General features: G+C 39.5%; 1 protein-coding gene across 13 annotated transcripts in view; it reads right to left on the bottom strand.

Annotated features, from left to right (window-relative positions):
- The window catches only part of chdh (choline dehydrogenase), a 58,588-nt gene that overhangs the window by 28,595 nt on the left and 10,191 nt on the right, over positions 1-19,802 (bottom strand). For 11 of the 13 annotated variants that reach the window (XM_069939699.1, XM_069939697.1, XM_069939700.1 and 8 more), the window contains 2 exons: positions 14,480-15,343; positions 6,356-6,507 (listed from right to left, as the gene is read on the bottom strand). In XM_069939699.1, coding sequence (XP_069795800.1) covers positions 6,356-6,507; positions 14,480-15,203 — 876 coding nt within the window. In that variant the 5' untranslated portion in view covers positions 15,204-15,343. Of the gene's footprint in view, positions 1-6,355; positions 6,508-14,479; positions 15,344-17,327; positions 18,228-18,888; positions 19,167-19,802 lie in introns of those variants that run through there. The other 2 variants (XM_069939710.1, XM_069939708.1) reach the window with 2 other exon arrangements.

Here is a 19,802-nt window from a genome sequence, read left to right as displayed (position 1 = left end):
TCTTGGTGCCTGCCACATTGACCACCGCCAGTGGGCTGATATCGCCTCAAACCGTGCATCTTGGCGCCTCACAGTTTGGCGGGCAGCAACCTCCTTTGAAGAAGACCGAAGAGCCCACCTCACTGACAAAAGGCAAAGGAGGAAAAACCCAACACCCAACCCCAACCAACCAATTTTCCCCTACAACCGCTGCAACCGTGTCTGCCTGTCCCGCATCGGACTTGTCAGCCACAAACGAGCCTGCAGCTGATGTGGACATTTACCCCCTCCATAAATCTTCGTCTGCGAAGCCAAGCCAAAGAAAAAGAAAAGAAGATATTGTAACATCCTCTATTATTATCATTATTAAAACACAAGCCAAACATGGCTGCCAAATCTTTACAAATTTATCACACTTATTTTTTAGATTGAATGTAATTTTATCCATAGGTATGCAACAATTCATCTCTGCAATCCATCAGGCTATGAATAATGAAGAGTCTGACTTCTTAGCCACCACTAAAGCTACTTTGACAAAATAAATTTGGAATTTATTACTTATTTCAATAAAATTACCCAAAAGATAAAGCTCTGGGTCATCTGCAAAGGTCACCCCTCTTATCCTTGTTAATATTTCCGCAATATCCTGCCAAATGGCCTCACCTTCACACATGACCATGTAGCATGTAAAAACGTCCCTGTTTCAATCCTACATCCCAAACTCATCTCCAATGTAGCTTCTGTGACATAAGATACAAGTTATACTGAACGAATCCATATCTTGCATTTATTATTGGTGTATTACTATCCAAACACCAATCAGACCAACATCTTTCTGATATTACAACACCTCAATCTGACTCCCATCTCTTCCTTGACCTCTGAGAACCTGGTTTTGCATTTTCTCTCTGGAGAGCATAGTTATGAATTTAGATGTATTCCCCAGCCAGACTGTTCGTTCGGTTTCACTAATTTCAGGTGGGACAAACATTGGCCCCCATCTTTCTCTCATGAACAACCTTAGCTGGAGGAAACAGAAGAAAGTCCCATTAGCTACTCCATATTTCTGTTTTAGTTGATCAAAACACATAAGAATCCCCTCTGCATAGCAGTCTTCAATCTATCTTATTCCTTTGTCATACCAGGAGTTTAATATTCTGTTACATATTCTTATATAATGGAGCTCTCAATGATATCCCTGCTTTTTTTTCCCCAATACACTCATTGATTTCTTGCCTTTCTCTAATCACATGTATAAATAAAGAATTATCCTTTTTTTTGTTATTGACTGAACACTCCACTTATAAATAAAATCCTTCGCTGCCCACTCTTTCATTGAGAATAATTTCATTCAAATCCAAGGGAGAGGGGGCTGCCTTCTTCAAAGAAAGATGGGAAATAAATCTGGCTTATGCTAACAAATATTACCTCATAAAATTACGTGGCCTAAGTCCTCCTAGTTTTAAATCCCTTGTTAATTTATCCAGCGATATTCCTGGCACCTTATTGTTCTATAGGAATTCCCTAATACAATTATCTAGTAATTTAAAGGCATTTTTCAGTAAAGAAATAGACAGCGATTGGAAAAGAGATCGTAATCTTGGCATCACTTTCATTTTTGACATAGTTTACCCTTCCTATCAAAGTAAAAGGGCAAGTCTTTCCATTTCTACAAATCCTTCCCTAACAGGGAAGTAGAATTTGTACAAATTCTGTAGGTTCAATGCACAAGCAGGGGTTTGGGTACCTTCCCCTGGGTCCTCTTGTGAGATCAGGGGATCACCTACCTCTTCAATCTCGTCAGTTACATTCCACCCCTCTCCTTCTCCGTCTGTTTGGAAAATTCGCAGCCTTACGGGGCGGGCGTGAACAGCAGGTGGAGATGGTAGTATGTTAGGCACATGCTGAGGACTATCTGCATTATTACCATTGTCATCATTCCAGATATTCCCGTCCCCATCATCAATTACATCAGGATCGTCGCCATTCCTTATCATGGCACGAATACGATGTGCATCGGGTTCTACTCCATGCCTTTCCTTTCCTGCACAGAGCTGCTGCCGGAGTTTAATATTGCGGCAGATCGTTTGGACATGCTTATCCTCCCATTCTTTGGCTCGGTCCTGACTGGTGTGAACAATCTCGCTCATCATGGAACAGTGTTATCGCATGGCTTCTAGCTCCTCATCTAGTTGCTCTCTCTTGTGCTGGGATTCTACTTCTCGCTGAACAGATTCTGCTTCACGCTGAACGGAGTGGCGTAAGGCTGTGGCCAGCTGTCAAAAACCATCTGTCAGCGTTCCCTTTTTAACAGGAAATTTACTTTCTCAAAGGAGAGTGGCAACCCGCTCTCCCAGAGGCGCACTTGATGAATCTAATTTCTCATCCCAACTAATGGGTGGTCCCAACAAAGACAGGGTATTGGCCAACATGCCAAACCTATTGTCTTTGGAAGTCCATCCCGGAATCAAGAACTGCTCAGGGCTCACCTCTTTCTTTCGGCGAAACATCTTGAGACCAATCCTGCTGACTACGCCAATTGTCCTGGGTAAACTTGTACCTCTCAATTTGTTCATTTTAGATTGGTCACAGTGTTTGAGCTACCGAAAGAAAATAGACACACAAGCCAAGAGCACTTCAGTGTAGACAAATCTTTATTACAAATTCTAAAGCTGATATCAAACTACAATATGCAAGCCCTTCCCAATTATACTTATCAACGCCTGGACTGGTCCCAACTGCCGAAGCGGGGCAATGACCGCACACTTGTAGTAGGTTATCGGGGCGCCAGTAGCAGATTCTCCACCTCCCCCGACCGGGACGGGACGTTGGCTGGACTCTCGAAGTTCTTCTTCTTGCTGAAAGATGTTGCCACCTCTCAGAGAGTCTCAAACTTCAGCAGCGGGACCATGGCTTATATTACCCAAAACCTGCTTACTCAAGCACCTATTCCCAACACAGAAAGAAAGATAAGCGAGCAAGCTAGCATGCCTAGGCTTCTATCGAATAACACAACCTTCAGCTTATCACTTTGAATTCAATGGTTTTTTTTGTGTCAAAGCTAGGCCTCTGACAGTCTGTGACCAAAACATTGCATCAAGGCTAGGCCTCTGACAGTCTGTGACCAAAGCAGGCAGGAAGATTAAATGTTCTTGGTACACAGATGTCCTTTCGTCAGATAACTGCATCTCTGGGCCCCATGGTGGAATTTAGCTTATGTCTGCTGATTCTAAAACACAAGCAGGTTCTCAGCCTCGCAGAAGCAAAGGCTGCAAAAGTAAAAAGCAATGTTCAAAGCTGAAGCAAAAAGCATGGCTCAAATCCTCCAATACATCTGTCATTATTCCTAAGAATTTAATTCCATCTACTTTCCATTTCAATCGACTTCCTTTTTGATATCTTTCATAATCAAAGTTCGTCAATGGCATTATATCACTTTTATCCATGTTAATTTTATAACCTGAAACTCTTCCATATTTTTCTAGTGTTGTTTGTAATTTCTTCAGAGACTGAGCCAGGTCAGATAAATATTGTACCACATCATCAACAAGTAAGGCTGATTTCATGTTCTTCTTGTCCAACTTTGAAGCCTTTAATATCCGGATCTTTCCTTATAATCTCCACCAGCCGTTCAATCACAAGGATAAAAAGTACTGGGTATGGGGACCCCTGTCTACTCGATCTTCTCAGAGGGAAAACTACTGACATTTGACTATTAGTTATAATTTTTGCTTGTGGTTTTTGTAGAGAGATTTATCCAATTTATGAATATTCTACCTATTCCAATTTTCTCCAAAGCTTGGAATAAAAAAGGGTCACTGTTAAACTGGAATTCAGTAAATAGCCTACCCAGACTATTTGAACAGTGTCTTCTTTTAACAAATCCCACCAAATCTGGATGTATCAATTTAGGTAAATATTGTCCCAGTCTATTTGCTAACACTTTCGCCAGTATCTTAATAATCAGTATTCAAAGTGAGATAGGTCTATATGATGAGGTTTTTAATAGGTCCTTGTTTTTTTTTGGCAATTCTAATAATAGCTGTTGAAAAAGAGTCCAGCAGAGTCTGAGTCTCCACTGCCCAGACCAGCACATCCATTATAAGAGACATCAACAGATCCTTAAATTATTAACAGAACTGAGGTGGAAGAGAGATTTGTCTTACAAAATAGTTCTGTTTCTTAATAAACTTGCAGAGACTGTCCTTTTCAACAATGTGGCATTAAGACACCATCTGTACACATTTTCTTGTTTTTCCACTACTGCAATAGTTAAGGTTAATGGTGAATGGTCTAATAAATGGTCTAATGTAAGTTTTTACATCTACCTTTAGATTTTTTAAATGTGCCAAGACCCTTTTCTTTTTCAATGACCCATTTAGCCCATTCAGACTAGTAAATTTGTATCCATACCAGTTCTTAAACAAATATTGTTCAGCACAAAACCTTTTCAATTATTCATGTAGTAGTGATCTTTCCCCTTTAAAAAACATGCATAGTGCCCTTGCTCTGACAGTGACATAAACAAAAAATCCCAAGCAACAAAAAAGCCCACAAAATCTTCCGAGAAAGAAGAACCCCTCCCTTTAGCATCATATTGCAAAACTGCTCCTCTTCCAGTGCCATTATTCCCCCTTAGACCAATGTCTCCTCCCTCCTACTATTTTTACCAAGTTCTCGCTCTTTCTTGAGTTTTCCATGCAAATTTCAATCTTCTTCTTCTTTGGCTTGGCTTCGCGGACGAAGATTTACGGAGGGGTAATGTCCACGTCAGCTGCAGGCTCGTTTGTGGCTGACAAGTCCGATGCGGGACAGGCAGACACGGTTGCAAGGGAAAATTGGTGGGTTGGGGTTGGGTGTTGGGTTTATCCTCCTTTGTCTTTTGTCAGTGAGGTGGGCTCTGCGGTCTTCTTCAAAGGAGGTTGCTGCCCGCCGAACTGTGAGGCGACAAGTCGGTTCAAAAAAACACACTTTTTACTTGGTCCCATTGTAAACACCCTTCTTTGTCTTCTTGTTTAACATCTTTAATCTTCGTAGAAATTCTTTCACTTCTTCTTTAGTTTTGATAAAACATTGATTCCCGTCTATTACTTTGACCCTAAGTGTTGCAGGATATATCATAGAGTATTTGATATTTTTGACCGCAGTTTCCTTTTTTTAATCATCAAACTCCTTCCTTTGCTGAAAGGAAAAAAAAAACTCCTTCGTTGGAGTAAAGTCTTGAAAGAATAGCACCTTTCTGCTGTTGATTTTATGAGGGCCATTGTGTTGCTTGGAGTAATCAAATGCTGCTTCCAAAACTGCTTCCTATCCCCGTAACTCAAAAGTCTTACTAGGATTGGCCATGATCGCTGCTCGTCAGGTCTTCTGGATCTGAGGATACGATAAGCTCTTTCTATTGGTAGTTTTCCATTGACAAACATTCGTGGAATCCAAGATTCAAAGAAGCTCACCGAGTCTCTCCCTTTAAGCCAATAATCCAAACGTTATTACATCTACTAAAATTCTCCATGTGGTCAATCTCATCCAGCATAGCTTGTTTATCGAAGTCCCACTTCTTCGCGTCCTCTTCTACAGCTTTCAGCTTTTCTTGCATTTTAACCAAGTCAACTTGCGTTAATTCCTTAATTGCCACTTTAAATTCAGTCATCTTCTCTGACATATCTCTTATTATGGTTTCAACAACCATGAAATTATTGCATAAATTCTCCATCTTATGCAGGATTATATTCAGGTCTCGCACTGCCACCCCCCCCCCCCACCCCCCGCCTCCCCCACGAGCACTGCTGGGTTCAGCCAACCCCAAGATCACTCTTGTGGGAGATTCCGTTCAACATTCCTAGCTGAGTCGGTCTCTCTTCTGATTTTGTTTTTTGCTATCTTGGCTTCTTGGTGTTCATTTTGTCATTCACACTGCAAAAATTCTTCAATTGAAACTTTTAAACCGTCTTTTTAAAACTCTTCATGGAGAGCTCATCCAAGGCATATCTGTCTAGATCCTTCACATAGCCACGCCCCGAAAGCAGATTATTGAAACGATAGAAAACCAGTGAGGGTCTGGCAACTGATTTACTTGAGTCTGGAACATAAACCAAGAGACTAGTGTATAAGCAGGGCACAAACACAGAGGTGGGAGGCCAGGGTGCAACAGGGGCCGAGGTCGGGAGTGCTGGCCGGCATGCAGCCATACTGTGTTTGGACACAGGGTACAGAAAAGCAGGTAGGTATGTTTGTGACCAGAACTGGGATCCAGAGTATGAGATATTTCCCACTTCCTTTAAAGTCACAGGCTAACCGCTATGCCAACCGTGCCACCCTCAGATGCAAAAGATTAAAGCAGAATTCACAAATGCCACAAAAATAAATGCCAAGATACCTTTTTTGTTAATCCACCTTGAACATATTCAACTCCAACAGCTTTGGTGCCATCAAATAAAATTTTGGTTACAAGTGTTTTCACTTCTGCTGTTAAGTTGCTGCGTGTGAAACTAGGGCGCAAATATGCGCTAGCTGCATTCCATCTCTGTCCTGAAATAAAGAAGTAGTTTCAGTAAAAATACCAACTATTGTTACAAGAGTTTAGTTTATATACAATGGTCAAAGAAGAAAAAAAAAACATGCATTACCAACTTTGATGAAACCCTGAAAACAAATATGCCCCATGGTAAGCATTACAGTACTAATCTTATTTTCAACAGATTTGCAAGCATGTGGGCAAATGGAATCAGTGGAAATGGTCAAAAATGTCAGCTTAGACATGGTAAGCTGAAGGACCCATTTCAGTGCTGAACAACTCTTGTCCAGGCCAGTTCATTTAATATTCAGTACACCAGAAACTCTAACTAGCTTTCAAAGTTCAGCTCAGACCCATACCACCCTTCCCCCACATAAAGGAAACTGAGGCTGTCGTGCCAAAATGTAGAAAAGGCACATCCACAGGCAGGAAGTCGTCTGTTGCTTGTCAGAGAGAGCGGCTCTTCACAACTGGCAGTCAAGCTGCTATAACATTAGTGGTTCCTCTTCAACTAATTATGATTCCACTCAGTTTTATGTGGCCAACTAACAAGGTTGGGCTGTACAAGATTATCTGGCCTGTGATTAGGTGCATCTTAAACTATTTGACGAGAACTGCTCTGACCAAATGTAAAGGCAGAGTCTCTGATCTTGACATTGACTGGCTTAAAGCACATGCAAACATTATTAAAATAATACGAAATAGAATGCCTTTTAAACACCACAATGGAATAGGACATCAAGATGCTGTAAGTAAAAAGAAACTGATATTTTAAAGTCAGATCTCCAGATTTCCAATTTTGTAAATTTCAAGTCATGATCAATATGCATTTCCAAAACAGTAACCTTCTCAATTTCCTTCCAATACACCCTTGTACAACCTCATTCATAGGTACATTGTAATCTCGTGTCAATTTTCTCTGGTTTAGTTTATTTCACTCCTTGGGCAATTTGCCAGGATTAATCCCAGGAATCATTCTTAGTCTAGTTTACATTGCAGCAATAATCAAAACTTCAGCAGCTTAAGGCAATTTCCAGAAAGTCTGCAGCTCAAATAACATCTCACATCCAATACTCATTATATATTGGATCAATGATCTTTTATAACTTTAAAGGACAGAGCCAAAGACATCATCTACATTAGGATAAACATTAACTGCAATAATTCTGGAGAAAAACATTATCAGTCATTACAAAACATAGATGAATAGGGTGGCCTCAGATTATTTTTATTCTTTTTTCCCTCCAAGAAATGGCAGTAAGGCAGCCAAATACTTCAGGAAGATACACCCACAGAAGAAAGCAGTTATCCAAATGAAAAGGACAGTGGATAGAATCAGCATTCTAACTATTAAATATGCATTTGATTAATTGATGGAAAGACTGAAATCTTACCAGAGTCCAATACTTAGCCAATAATTCCATCCCTTTCTCTCCCTCCTCTTACAGACTGAAGTAGATGATTCTGCTCCACTTGAATGATTATTTCCATTTCTGTAACAATTGCCAAACTACTCACCTTAGCTCATCCAGAGTTGAAATTCTTACTGAAGTCCATTCTTACCTCTATCCGATCCAATTTATATCCTCTTTTGGGTGGCCTTGAACTTCTACCATAACTAGAGATCATACAAACCTTTGCTGCCCATGTCCACACTCATACCAGGTCCTATCTCATGTTTGCACTTGCTGATCATTTTCCCAACTGAATTTCAAAATATTCATACCTATATTTTAATCCACCACAGCCACCATCCTTTCCCTCATTCCATACCTTCTTTAATGAACTCAAACCCTACAATCAGAGACATCAGTATTCCCCAATGCATTCTGAATTGTTGTAAGAAGCAAATGTGTCTAACTAACTGCAAGTTTTGATCGAGTAATATTAAGGGTAAATGAGGGAAATGGGATATCTACTGGATTCCAAGAAACATTTCAGAAGGTGCTATACAAAGGCCTTGGCATCATCATTGAAATTAATATTATGATTGTTAATTATGTCACCAATAGGTGTTGTTTTCACACCCAAGACCCTTAGCTTTCTGTTTTCCTTCCAAAACCTTTCACCTATCCTCCTTGTTTCAAGCACTCCTCCAAATTTGATACTTTGAACAAACATTTGTCATTTATCGTAACATCCCCTTCTAAGCTCGGATCTAACTTATGTTTGATAATTCATAAATATAACCTCAAAAATGTGCGGGGTTTATAGGTTAATTGCCGTATTTGGGTAGTACAGGCTCATGGGCTGTTACTGTACTGTACCTGTAAAAGACATTAAAATTTTAAAAATCCTTGGGACAGTTTATTGCTTCAAAAGACGCAGCACAAATATTAAAATTTTAAAAATCCTTGGGACAGTTTATTGCTTCAAAAGACGCAGCACAAATATTTACCATGGTGGGAAACATGATCCCACAGATCCTGTTCTTTTTACCTAATCTCACCAAAAGTAGTCATGAACTTTAAAATTGGGAACTTTTTGGAACAGTAAGTCAGCAAATTACTGTTATTCTTTTTGGTTTGTCTGATTCATACCCACAAGTATTTCTTCAAGCCCAACAAACAAAATTACTTTCCTTTAATACAGATATAGATTTAATAAGAGTTACTCCACAGAATAACTAAAAAAAAATTGTCTGATTTGCAGATGGCTGCAAAAGATTTTATAACATTTGTCAGGGAAGATTGGAAAACTGTACCTCTGTTCTGACCAATGGGCGATCTTCAATCAACACCAATAAAGTTCATTTACATCAAGAACCCTTGAATTCTGCCATGCAAAAGAAAGCTATTTTTGCATATAATTGTCACTGCACTGCACTTCAAGAATAATTAAAGGACTATGAAATGCTTTTAGACATCCTGAGATCCCGAATATTTTCATCAAATACAAGTTTTTATTTCCCTTCAATCATTTTGGGGAAAAATAACAATCACAGTACATATTATATTTTGGTAATAGAAGGCTATTTATTTATCAGTGTTGATAATTTTTAAAAATGCTTTGCTTCCAAAAAATGTAAATTAATTATGAACTTATTCTTCTTTCCAATCCTGCACAGTAGTAATTCAAATATTACCAACTATTTACTGCAGGAAAGGTCTAAAATTATTTTTTTTAAAATACCATGATGTTGAGGATAAGAAATGAAGTTTTTGCTCAAAAGCAACCATTACCATTATAATCAAAGAGATGGGAAAGACAATCAGGGAGTACCAAGGTGTACAAAAATCTCATCACTCATCATTAATCTAGCTGCAGTGCCCCCATGTTTAGGACAAAGACCTTTTTTTTCCCCATAATTTTCCCCTGTGCTCCAGTTTTAAATTTGTAGTAAAATAATTCACATATGAATAAAGTGAACATTCCAGATTTTATTCAAGGTTATTTGGTTTGACCATGTAGAATTTTCAGTACAGTTTTTTTAAAACATACTAGTAGTCTCCTCATTTCAGGGCACCATATTATTTGGGACATAAAGCAGTCATGTTTAGTACTTTGTTGCATATCCCTTGCATGCAATTACTGCTTGAAGTCTGATTCATAGATATCACCAGGTGCTGAGCATCTTCTCTGGTGATGGTCTGCCAGGCCTCTACTGCAGCCATCTTTAGCTTCTGCTTGTTTCAGATTCCCCCCCACCCCACCTTAAATTTTCTCTTTCATACACTCAATTGGATTTAGATCAGATTAGGTTTAGACTTGGCCATCCAAGAATTTTCCCGTTTTTAGCTTTGAAAAATGTCTTTCTTGCTTTCGCAGTATATTTGGGATCATTGTCTTGCTGTAGGATGAAGTTCCGTCCAATGAGTTTAGAGGCATTTGCTCGAACTTGAGATGTTTCTATACACCTCAGAATTCATTTTGTTACTGCCATCAGCAGTTACATCATCAATGGAGATAAGTGCATCCAATACCTGTGGTGGCCATACATGTCATCGGGTTTCACAGATGAGGGGGTATGATTCCTCTACACCTCCACACTTTGTTATTGCCATCAATCTGATACAGGTTAATTTTGGTCTCATCTGTCCACAAGACCTTTTCTCCAGAATTTTCCAGGCACTTATAAGTACTTCTTGACAAAATATGATCAGGCCATCCTGTTTCTGTGGCTAACTAGTGGTTTGCATCTTGTAGTGTCATCTCTGTATTTCTGTTCATGAAGTCCTCTGCAGACATTAGTCATTTACGCATCAGCATCTGCCTCCTGAGGAGTGCTTCTGATCTGTCGTGCAGGTGTTCAGGAATTTTTCTTCATTATGATGAGAATTCTTCCGTCATCAGCAGTGGAGATCTTCTTGTGAGTACTGAGCTCACCAGTACGCTCTTTCTTCTTAATGATGTTCCAAACAGTGGACTTTGGTAATCCTAAGGTTTGAGTCTATCTATTACTGTTTTATTCTTGATTTTCAGCCTCAAAATAACTTTTTTGACTTACATTGGCACCACTCTCGACCTCATGTTGAAAAATGACAACTACAGACTCGAAAGTGATCAAAATCTTAGAAGCAAGCCTCTCTTATACCTGCACCATTGAAGGAATTAAAAATTCTGGAGTACTCATACACACCTGTGAAGCTAAATCTCCCAAGCATTACAGTGTCCTGAAATGGGGGAACTATGTATAAAAACTGTTGTAACAACACCTCCATCCCCCAAACAGAAGGTCTCAAAGCTCTCCATTTCTTTCTCGACAAGAGATCTATTGAATTCACCCATCGTTATTGAACGAAGTTCTACCGGGACCAATGCCTGAAGAAGGGCGCACAAAATCAGTGAACCGGTGCGGACTCGAAAGGCCAACATGGCCTGTTTCTGCTCCGTAAATGGTTATATGGTTAACTACCTATAAAAGGGCTTTCAGCAATCTTTGCTAATTTCCCTTTTAAAATAGTTAAAGGTAAATTCAAGTATTTGGGAATCGCAATTACAAGAAATTGTAAAAACTTATTGAAAGAAAATATTTTAGGGCTAATTAATGAGACTAAAAAGTTGATGTTGGGATGGTCACTCTAATGTATGAAAATGATTAGACGTATTAATGCAATTAGAATGAACATCTTTCCTAAATGTTTGCATATGTTTCAATCTTTACTAATTTTCATTCCCGACACTTATTTTAATTCATTGGATTTGATTATTTCCTCGTAATATATGGCACGGTAAACAGCCCCATATAAATAAGACCTACCTTCAAAGGACCAAAAGGAATGGGAGCTTATCTCTTCAAAATTTTAGATACAGCACAACTCCAATTCTCCAAAATCCTCATTAGTCTGAAAATTTATAAAAATTTTGGATAAATGAGTATATCTGAAACAAATCAGAAATCCTCATTCATCTGACATTTTTTTGGTGCCGAACTGACCAGGGACCTCGGGCTGACGGGCAGAGCTCAGGCACCTTGGTGGGGAGGTGTCGGTGATCATCAGCGGCCAGCATTTTTTTTGGTGAGAAAAAAAAAATATTTTAATGCTTAAAAAGCCTTCCCTTATTTTTTATTGTATTTTAAACACTGGAACAAGAAATTTGCTGTTGCTACTGGGCTCTTTTTTTTCAAAGTGGCCAGTTCTCCAAAAAAACGTTAATCCAACATTTTGGATAATCGGAGTTATACTGTATTACTATTGGGCAGTCAATATATAAAATGTATTATTGCTAATACATTTTGATACTTCAGATGTTCATCTTTCTTGAGTAGAAATGGAACTGAGTTTTTCTAAAAATTTAGCTATGCTGGCAGTTTTAGGTTCGTCTTTGCCCTTTTCCTTTTCGAAACTGACAGATAACCTGAAAAATTTAGGAAATTCTTTGGCTATCTCAATGTTTCTCTTGCTAGCCCTATTATAAAGATGTTTTTCAACCATCTATCAGATTCAGGTTTCAAGGAGTGGGTTGGATTGGGTATAAAATGTTTTAGACGTCTGTACAATCAAGGTAATTCTGCTTCATTTGAACAACTAACAGTTCAATTCAACCTTCCTAACAGGCATTATTTCAGAATCCTACAAGTTAGGCATTTTGCTCAGTCTAAACCTTCCTACTTTTTCTCAGATTCCTAAAACTAATGACCTTGATTTACTGTTTGATTCAAAATTTTCTCATGGTGAATTATAGCAATAATTTATGATAATTTGATGGTTCTAAGAACATGTTCAGGGAAGGGAATTAAAAATGAATGGAAATACCCCTCCCCCTTTTTTCAAGTGTATTTTGCATTGTTATCTTTAGTAATTGATAGATGTCTCTCTTAGTTAATGTTGGGGTGGGAGGAGGGGGATGAAAGGTGGGGGGAGGATGGGATGGGGGGTAAATATAAATTCTCGATATAAACCAATCTGTAAAAGGGGAGGAGTGATTCCCTGTGATGTTTGTAAAGTTTGAGTCTGCAATATTTCAAATAAAATTTTCAATAAAAAAAATTAATGGGAATGAGATTTGAATATATCAATTCCAGGCAAAGATGGGGATATCATGCTTGATCTGATTAATAATAATTCATTCTGTGCACAACATTGTTTAATACAATTTAAAGTGGAACATAAAATACATATGCATAAAGTTAAACTATCTTTTATTGTTGTGATATTGATCCACTATGTGATAAATGTAAAATCTTTGAGGCCTCTCTGATTCATGTATTCTGGGAATTTTGGGAACAATTTTTCAAAACTTTATCAGAGATTCTTAGGATTAAAGTGGAACCGTGCCCTTTTATTGCTTTCTCTAGGTGAAATTTTTTCCTTGAATTTAATTTTAAAAATAGTAGCTTTTACCTCATTGACAGCCAGATGAGAAATTTTGATGAAATGGAAAGATAGCTCAGCACCAACTCACGTGCAATGGATATAGGACATTATTATCTTGTTTGAGGTTGGAGAAAATTAGATATAGCATTAAAGAGATCAAGGTTGAACTTGACAAGAAATGGGGCCCATTTTATCAAAATTTGAATATATAGGCTGGGACGCTCTGAGGATTTCCTGTCTGATGTCCGGGAGCTGAGCCTGAAAATTCTTTACATATTATTTGCTGGTGACCATGTTTAGTGGGAGGAGTAGGATTAGAATGGGAGTGGGTGGGGGTCTTTACTTTTTTAAAAATTTTCCATTTTAAGCAGAAGAGATTAGTTCAATTAGATAACCACAATGAATATGCCATATTAGAATATGAGATGGTTTTTATAAGGGAATTTCTACTTTATTCAAGTACTGTTTACCAGACAGTGTATAAATCACATGATTTATATTCGGCATTGTATTATATTCATAAGTTATGAAACTAGTGTGTAGACAATTGTAATATTTCTCTCTACAAAATCAACAAAAATATTTTAAAAAGTGTTGTAATTTCCACATGGTCAAACCAAAATGTACATGAATAACCTTTAATAAAATCTGGAATGTGCACTTTGATCACATGTGAATTGTTTGAATACAAATTTAAAACTGTGGAGCACCGGGGCAAATAAAAAAAAGTGTCTTTGGCCCAAACATTGCGGAGGACAGAGGCAGGGCACATGGTAATTGGGTCAGCATTAGAACAGCAAGTGAGATACACAAATGAAGACACACAGCTATTACTTTATTTATATAAAGGGACATTGAATCACAGTCTACATGAAAAGTGACCTATGGCCTTATCTTCCCCGGATGTGTTTCCATTACACAAACTTTCAGATACTGTCAGCAAAATGGGCTTTTTGAAGCTGCCTTGCAAAAGTACTGTTCAGGGTTGTATTATCAAATGCATTGCCATCTACGTGGACTAATGAGGTGCCACTTGCTCTGCATCTATAAAAAAGGTTCACGACTTTAGGTATGTTGCACTTGGCTCAATTTGTACCAATCTTCAAAAAAAGATGATAAATTTGTCCTGTACATTTCCACAATTACAAGAGTGTTACATTATGTTTCTGCCAATTCTTTAAATTATCAATTTGGACAAAATAAGTGAGAAATAATTAAATGGCAATACCTTTGTAAATGGTCATATCCATCCAACCAACTCCCTCCTGCTGAAATCCATTCATGTCATCAGTAAACGGATATCCAGCTTGTTGCCCAGCTTCAAGAAAACCAACATGAAGAGGATGATTTGTCTTTCCCCGTGATACATGTAATGGTCCGTTTCCCCCTCTATACTGGTCAGCCCCCAGCTCGTGGCATTGTGCTTTCCTAAAATATGGAAGGCAGTGTTCATAATCCCAACCAGTCGCACCTTGTTTCTCCCATCGATTGTAATCCTCTGCATGTCCACGGACATATACCATTGCATTCAAAGACGACGATCCTCCCCAAACACGACCTCTAGGCCAGTATAACACACGGTTATTCATGTGTTTTTGAGCAGTAGTTTGGTAACACCAGTTGTACTTATCATCACAGAGATTGAAGATCAAGGCAGCTGGCATATGGATTTTCCACATCAGTCGTTTGCTGCTCAATAGCGTATCTTTAGGCCCTGCTTCCAAAAGGAGCACCGAATCGCTGGGGTCTTCAGAAAGACGGTTTGCCAAAACGCATCCTGCGGAACCTGCTCCCACTATTATGTAGTTGAATGCTGGTGCCTTTGTCGCATAGGTTTTAGACAATGCATTTATATTCTGCTGCTGTAGGGATTTAGTTAAACTGTTTGCCACGTTCACTTTTCTGAATCTAATTAATCTATTCATGATTCTTGCTCTGAACTGTGAGTGCATTCAACCTGCTCTGGAAGTGCAGAAGACCTCTACTGTTCCGTGTTATGTTGGCTCGATGTGTTGATTTGGAGATTTATTTTGGGTTGGTTGTTGGTACAAAGTACTGAAATTGTTCACTCAAAGTCGCTGCTCTTGGCAAACTGTGGAAAGATTAAGAGAGCTATTCTTTGATATTCACTACATATAGAAAACATCTAATACAAAACAAAAACACACACAATATATAGGAGTTCGTAAAATATCTTAAATTGAATCTGTTAACAGTTGAAACAAGAAAAGTTTTTAGAAATCACAATCAAAAAAAGATTAAAGATGAAGTAAACAAGTCGGCAGATGCTGTAAAACTCGTTCAATGCACAAAGTCAAACCTGCTGAGTTCCTTAGCATTTTAATGATTAAAGTTGAACAGTTCAAAATCAGTCTACTGTATTAACTGTGGTGTGTAAAAAAATGTTTTCATGACACACCCAGTTACTGATGGGTAGCGAAGGTCATAGTGAGATCGAAGTAACCAAAGGTCACATTGATCTCTCATTGATTTGTGTTAGGTTTTCATTACCCCAGCTAGAAATTTCATTTTACAACTGACTTGTTCCTCTCTACATAAACTTCATAGTCCTGCACTTAATTTACAATATTGCTGTAAATTACCTTTCCACAATATTCACTTCCCAAAACCTCAGTAAATCATTAATTTTCAACTTCAGAATATTTTTTGTAACAACAAAAAGCAGCTTCTGTTAAAACTTTTTTCCCTTCTGAGTTTATTTCTTTTTAATATTTTTATTATTATTTTGTATCATCAATAGACTAATACTCCTTTCCAAAGGTCATTGATAACATCCCATCCAAATGACAACTGTATCATTTGAGAATCTTACTCCCCAATCTAACTAGGAAACTTCTTTCAATACAAAAGTTCAAACGAATGCATGAATGGTTCAAAAAAGAAACAAATAAATGGAGTGATGGGACGTTAAATGCAAGCTGTTATAATGTAGACACAACCTACACACATGAATTTTAAAGGTTAAGTCAAATTAATTTCGAATAAATCGTAGAATAGAGCACCACTTGAAATAAGGTGGCAATTTTAGGTTCCCATGCCTTGGACCAAGCATGATTGGGCTCTTTAACTCTCAGCCCTCCACTTCAGTGTGCAATGTCACATTATTTTCAAGGCCTTATGCAACCCTCAGAACAATTATTTTTTTAAATTGCTGCCCCTGTGATGCCTAGTCACACTTTTGTTAAAATTCCAGTGGAAAGCACTCAAAAACCTAGTGCTGCACAATAGAATAAAAGCAATACATACATAATCTTGCTTCCTGTAATAGTTTCGCATAAATGGTTTTAAAATTCTGTTCAGAAGAGGATTGGAACAGTCAGAGGTCAGACATGGTTTTACATTCATGCTGGTTTGCCCATCAATGGCTTGCTACTTTACAAAACAGATACATGCCCTGACCTTCACAAAATATGTTGCCAAATGAGCACATAGAATTGGTTATTGGACAGTAAACAAAAGGTGAGAATACACAGATCATCCTCCCATTGACAGCTGTGCCAGATGGGTGGAAACAAGGCAGATGGAATATGGAAATGATATTAAAAATCACCAGTGAACATAACAGAAAACTAATATACTTGTTAAACGGTGAAAAATAGGAAAGGGTTAATGTTTAAAAAGACCCATAAGAGCAAATTTTTGCAATGTGGGGACCAACGGTATACAGTTTGGTTACCACAGCATTGGAGGGGTTGCAGAGATTTACCAAGATGTTGCCTGTGGGTATTTCATTATGAAGAACAACTACATGGATTGGGTTTTTTTTTAAACCAAAGACCTATCATGGAATACAAAATAATGAAGGATAAAGATAGGATAGTAGGAAACTTTTTAGCATAGCAGAGGTTTTTTAAATTAAGAGGGCAGAGTTTAGGGTAATAGGTAACAGATTTAGAGGATGGTGGAGAGAGGTATTGTCGCAACATTGAAGTACTATATATGCTGTTATATAGGACAACTGTGTAGGACAATCCCCAGAATTTCCATCTGAAATGTTGGATTTGAGCAATATCCACGAACCACCTCCCCCACCCTAGCCCAAATTTGGCACTTACCGTTGACCAGTGGATGCTATTAAAATCACAATATTTTAATAACAAATGATCATTTTAAAGGTCAATGCAGTGCCCAAGGAAATCAATGGCCGACAGCCTGAACTGGCATTCTGCGGGGTTGATGGCCAGGTCGTATTCATTCAGCTGGCGGCAGAGTTGGTGCAGGTGCGTCAAAAGCTCTTGATGTGTATGGCTGGTGGTCAGGATATTATCAAAGTAAATGAAAACAAAATGCAAGCCACGCCCCACCGAGTCCATGAGCCACTGAATGTCTGTGCCGTGTTCCTGAGTCCGAAAGGGATCCACAGGAACTTGAATAGGCCGATTGGGGTGATGAAGGCCGTCTTGGGACATCGCTGGAGTGGACATGAATCTGATGATACCCGTGAACCAGGTCGAGTTTGCAGAAGATGTGTACCCCATGCAAACTGGCCGTAAAGTATGAATGTGGGGCACAGGGTAGCGGTCAGCCGTGGTGGTGTCCTTGAGCCTTCTGCAGTCACCACATGACCTCCATCTTCCAGCTAACTTGGGCACCATGTGCAGCAGAGAGGCCCACGGGTTGTCTGAGTGCCAGACGATCCCCGTTGCCTCCATTTTACTGACCAATTCCTTAGCGAGGTGGAGTTTGTCAGGCGGGAACTTGCATGTCTGGTCATGTAGCAGTGGTTCTTGAGTGGGAATGTGCTGTTGTACACTATGCTTAGCGGCATATCTGGAGAACTGCGGCATAATAATGTTCGAGAACTCTACTAGTAGCCTGGTAAATGCATTGCCTGACAAAGACACAGAGTCCAAGTGTGGGGCAGGTAAATTGACTTCACCGAGCAAGGTCTGAGGTCCACTAGGAGGCAGTGTCCCCAGAGGAAATCTACACCCAATAAAGGCTGTGACAGTGCTGCCAGCGTAAACGACCAGATGAAACAGCTGAAACCAAAATGTAGTAGGATGGTTCGCATGCCGTATGTGTAAATACTGCTGTTGGTAGCAGCAGTGAGCGCCGATCCTGACTTCTAGGTGCAGGTGTCGTGGCTCAAAGGGGGCCAAGATGCTGAGTGGAGGCACCCACGTGACTACAAGGAACTTTTGCACGGAGTGTCAGCCCCGTAAGGAGGCCATCACGGTGGACATCTGCCATTGCCGTTAGCGGGAGTGGCCCGGGTGTTTCCTGGAAAAGAACAGGGGTGAGCGGCAATGGTGGATTCCTGAACCCCAATTTTGGTGGTAAAAATATGCAACAGTCCAAACTGGGGTCGCGACCAACTGCGGGTGTCACTGGCTTCAGTGGTGGCATGGGAAGGCTCGGGACTTGGTGCAGCATCTTGGTCAATGGAGGCCCCGCCAGGCTGCTCAGTGTGCCACAGGATAACTGCGCGGGCCGCTACTTTGTGTGCGTCACTGAAATCGTCATCAGTGATGAGGAGGCGGATATCTTTTGGCATCTGCTCTAGAAAGATATTTGAAATAGTAAACATGGCTTATGGCCATCTGTTGGTGCCAGCATCTCCTTCATGGCAGGAGGCCAAAAGTACAGATCGGGAGGGCCTTGATGGTTGCATACCTGTCCACAACCGGTGGCTGGTGTATGAAGTCTATGATTCGGCCTGCTGTTTACTGGTCGAATGAACTGACCACATAGTAGTACTTTGTGGCATTCGAGATGATTTGCCTGCCGTGGAATTGTTCAAACCAGACCTGCAGCTGTGAGGTCTAGAAAGTCGGCAGTTTCAGTGAAACTGCATTCTGCTTGCTTGGTATACATCGTTGGGACCAAATTATGTTTGGACTGTTAGGGTCACCAATGTTGTTGCACTAGGCATGCAGTGAGCGAAAGAACTACACAGAGTCAAAAGTGAGTTGAACCAACTGACTTTAATAGAACTCTCGCACGTGCTTAAATCCCTTGGAACCCGATGACGCTTGTGACTCCCCTGGACCTTTATGACCTCAGCCGCCAGACTGTGGGCTTGCCCTGCTCCTGGAGATCTCACAGTCAGATCTGCCACGGACTTGCCCGCGACTTCGTGAGCCGGTTTGCCTGTTGCGTGGGCAAGCCACCAAAAGGTTTAAATTACTTCAAAGTAAACCACTGCCAGCTCTTGTATCAGGCCGCTTAAAGCCCATACAGAGCCACAGCAGTGGAACTGGGTGGATGAACTCTACAGAGGAGTGCTAAGATTTCATAAATAATTAATAGGGTATGCACAAGTTTGCGTCAGAAAGATGGCAGCGATGTTGCAACTTAACCGGCAAGGTAAGAATTTTAGATCTGGTGTATTGGACGATCCGATATTAAGGTGAACATTTAAATTTCCTCTTTCTAATATTTTTATGCAGTTTATATAAATGCTCATACAAAGGTAATAACAAGACTATATATCCAACGAGGTAAACGTATAGTAACAAATAGCTATAAATAACTATGAAGTTATGATTAAACATATTTGTTCCATTAATGCATGAAAGAAAGGACAA

Source organism: Narcine bancroftii, chromosome 5 (genome assembly GCF_036971445.1).
Source record: "Narcine bancroftii isolate sNarBan1 chromosome 5, sNarBan1.hap1, whole genome shotgun sequence".
NCBI lineage: Eukaryota > Metazoa > Chordata > Chondrichthyes > Torpediniformes > Narcinidae > Narcine > Narcine bancroftii.
Note: the sequence above shows the minus strand (reverse complement) of the source record. Positions and strands in the feature narration are given on the sequence as shown.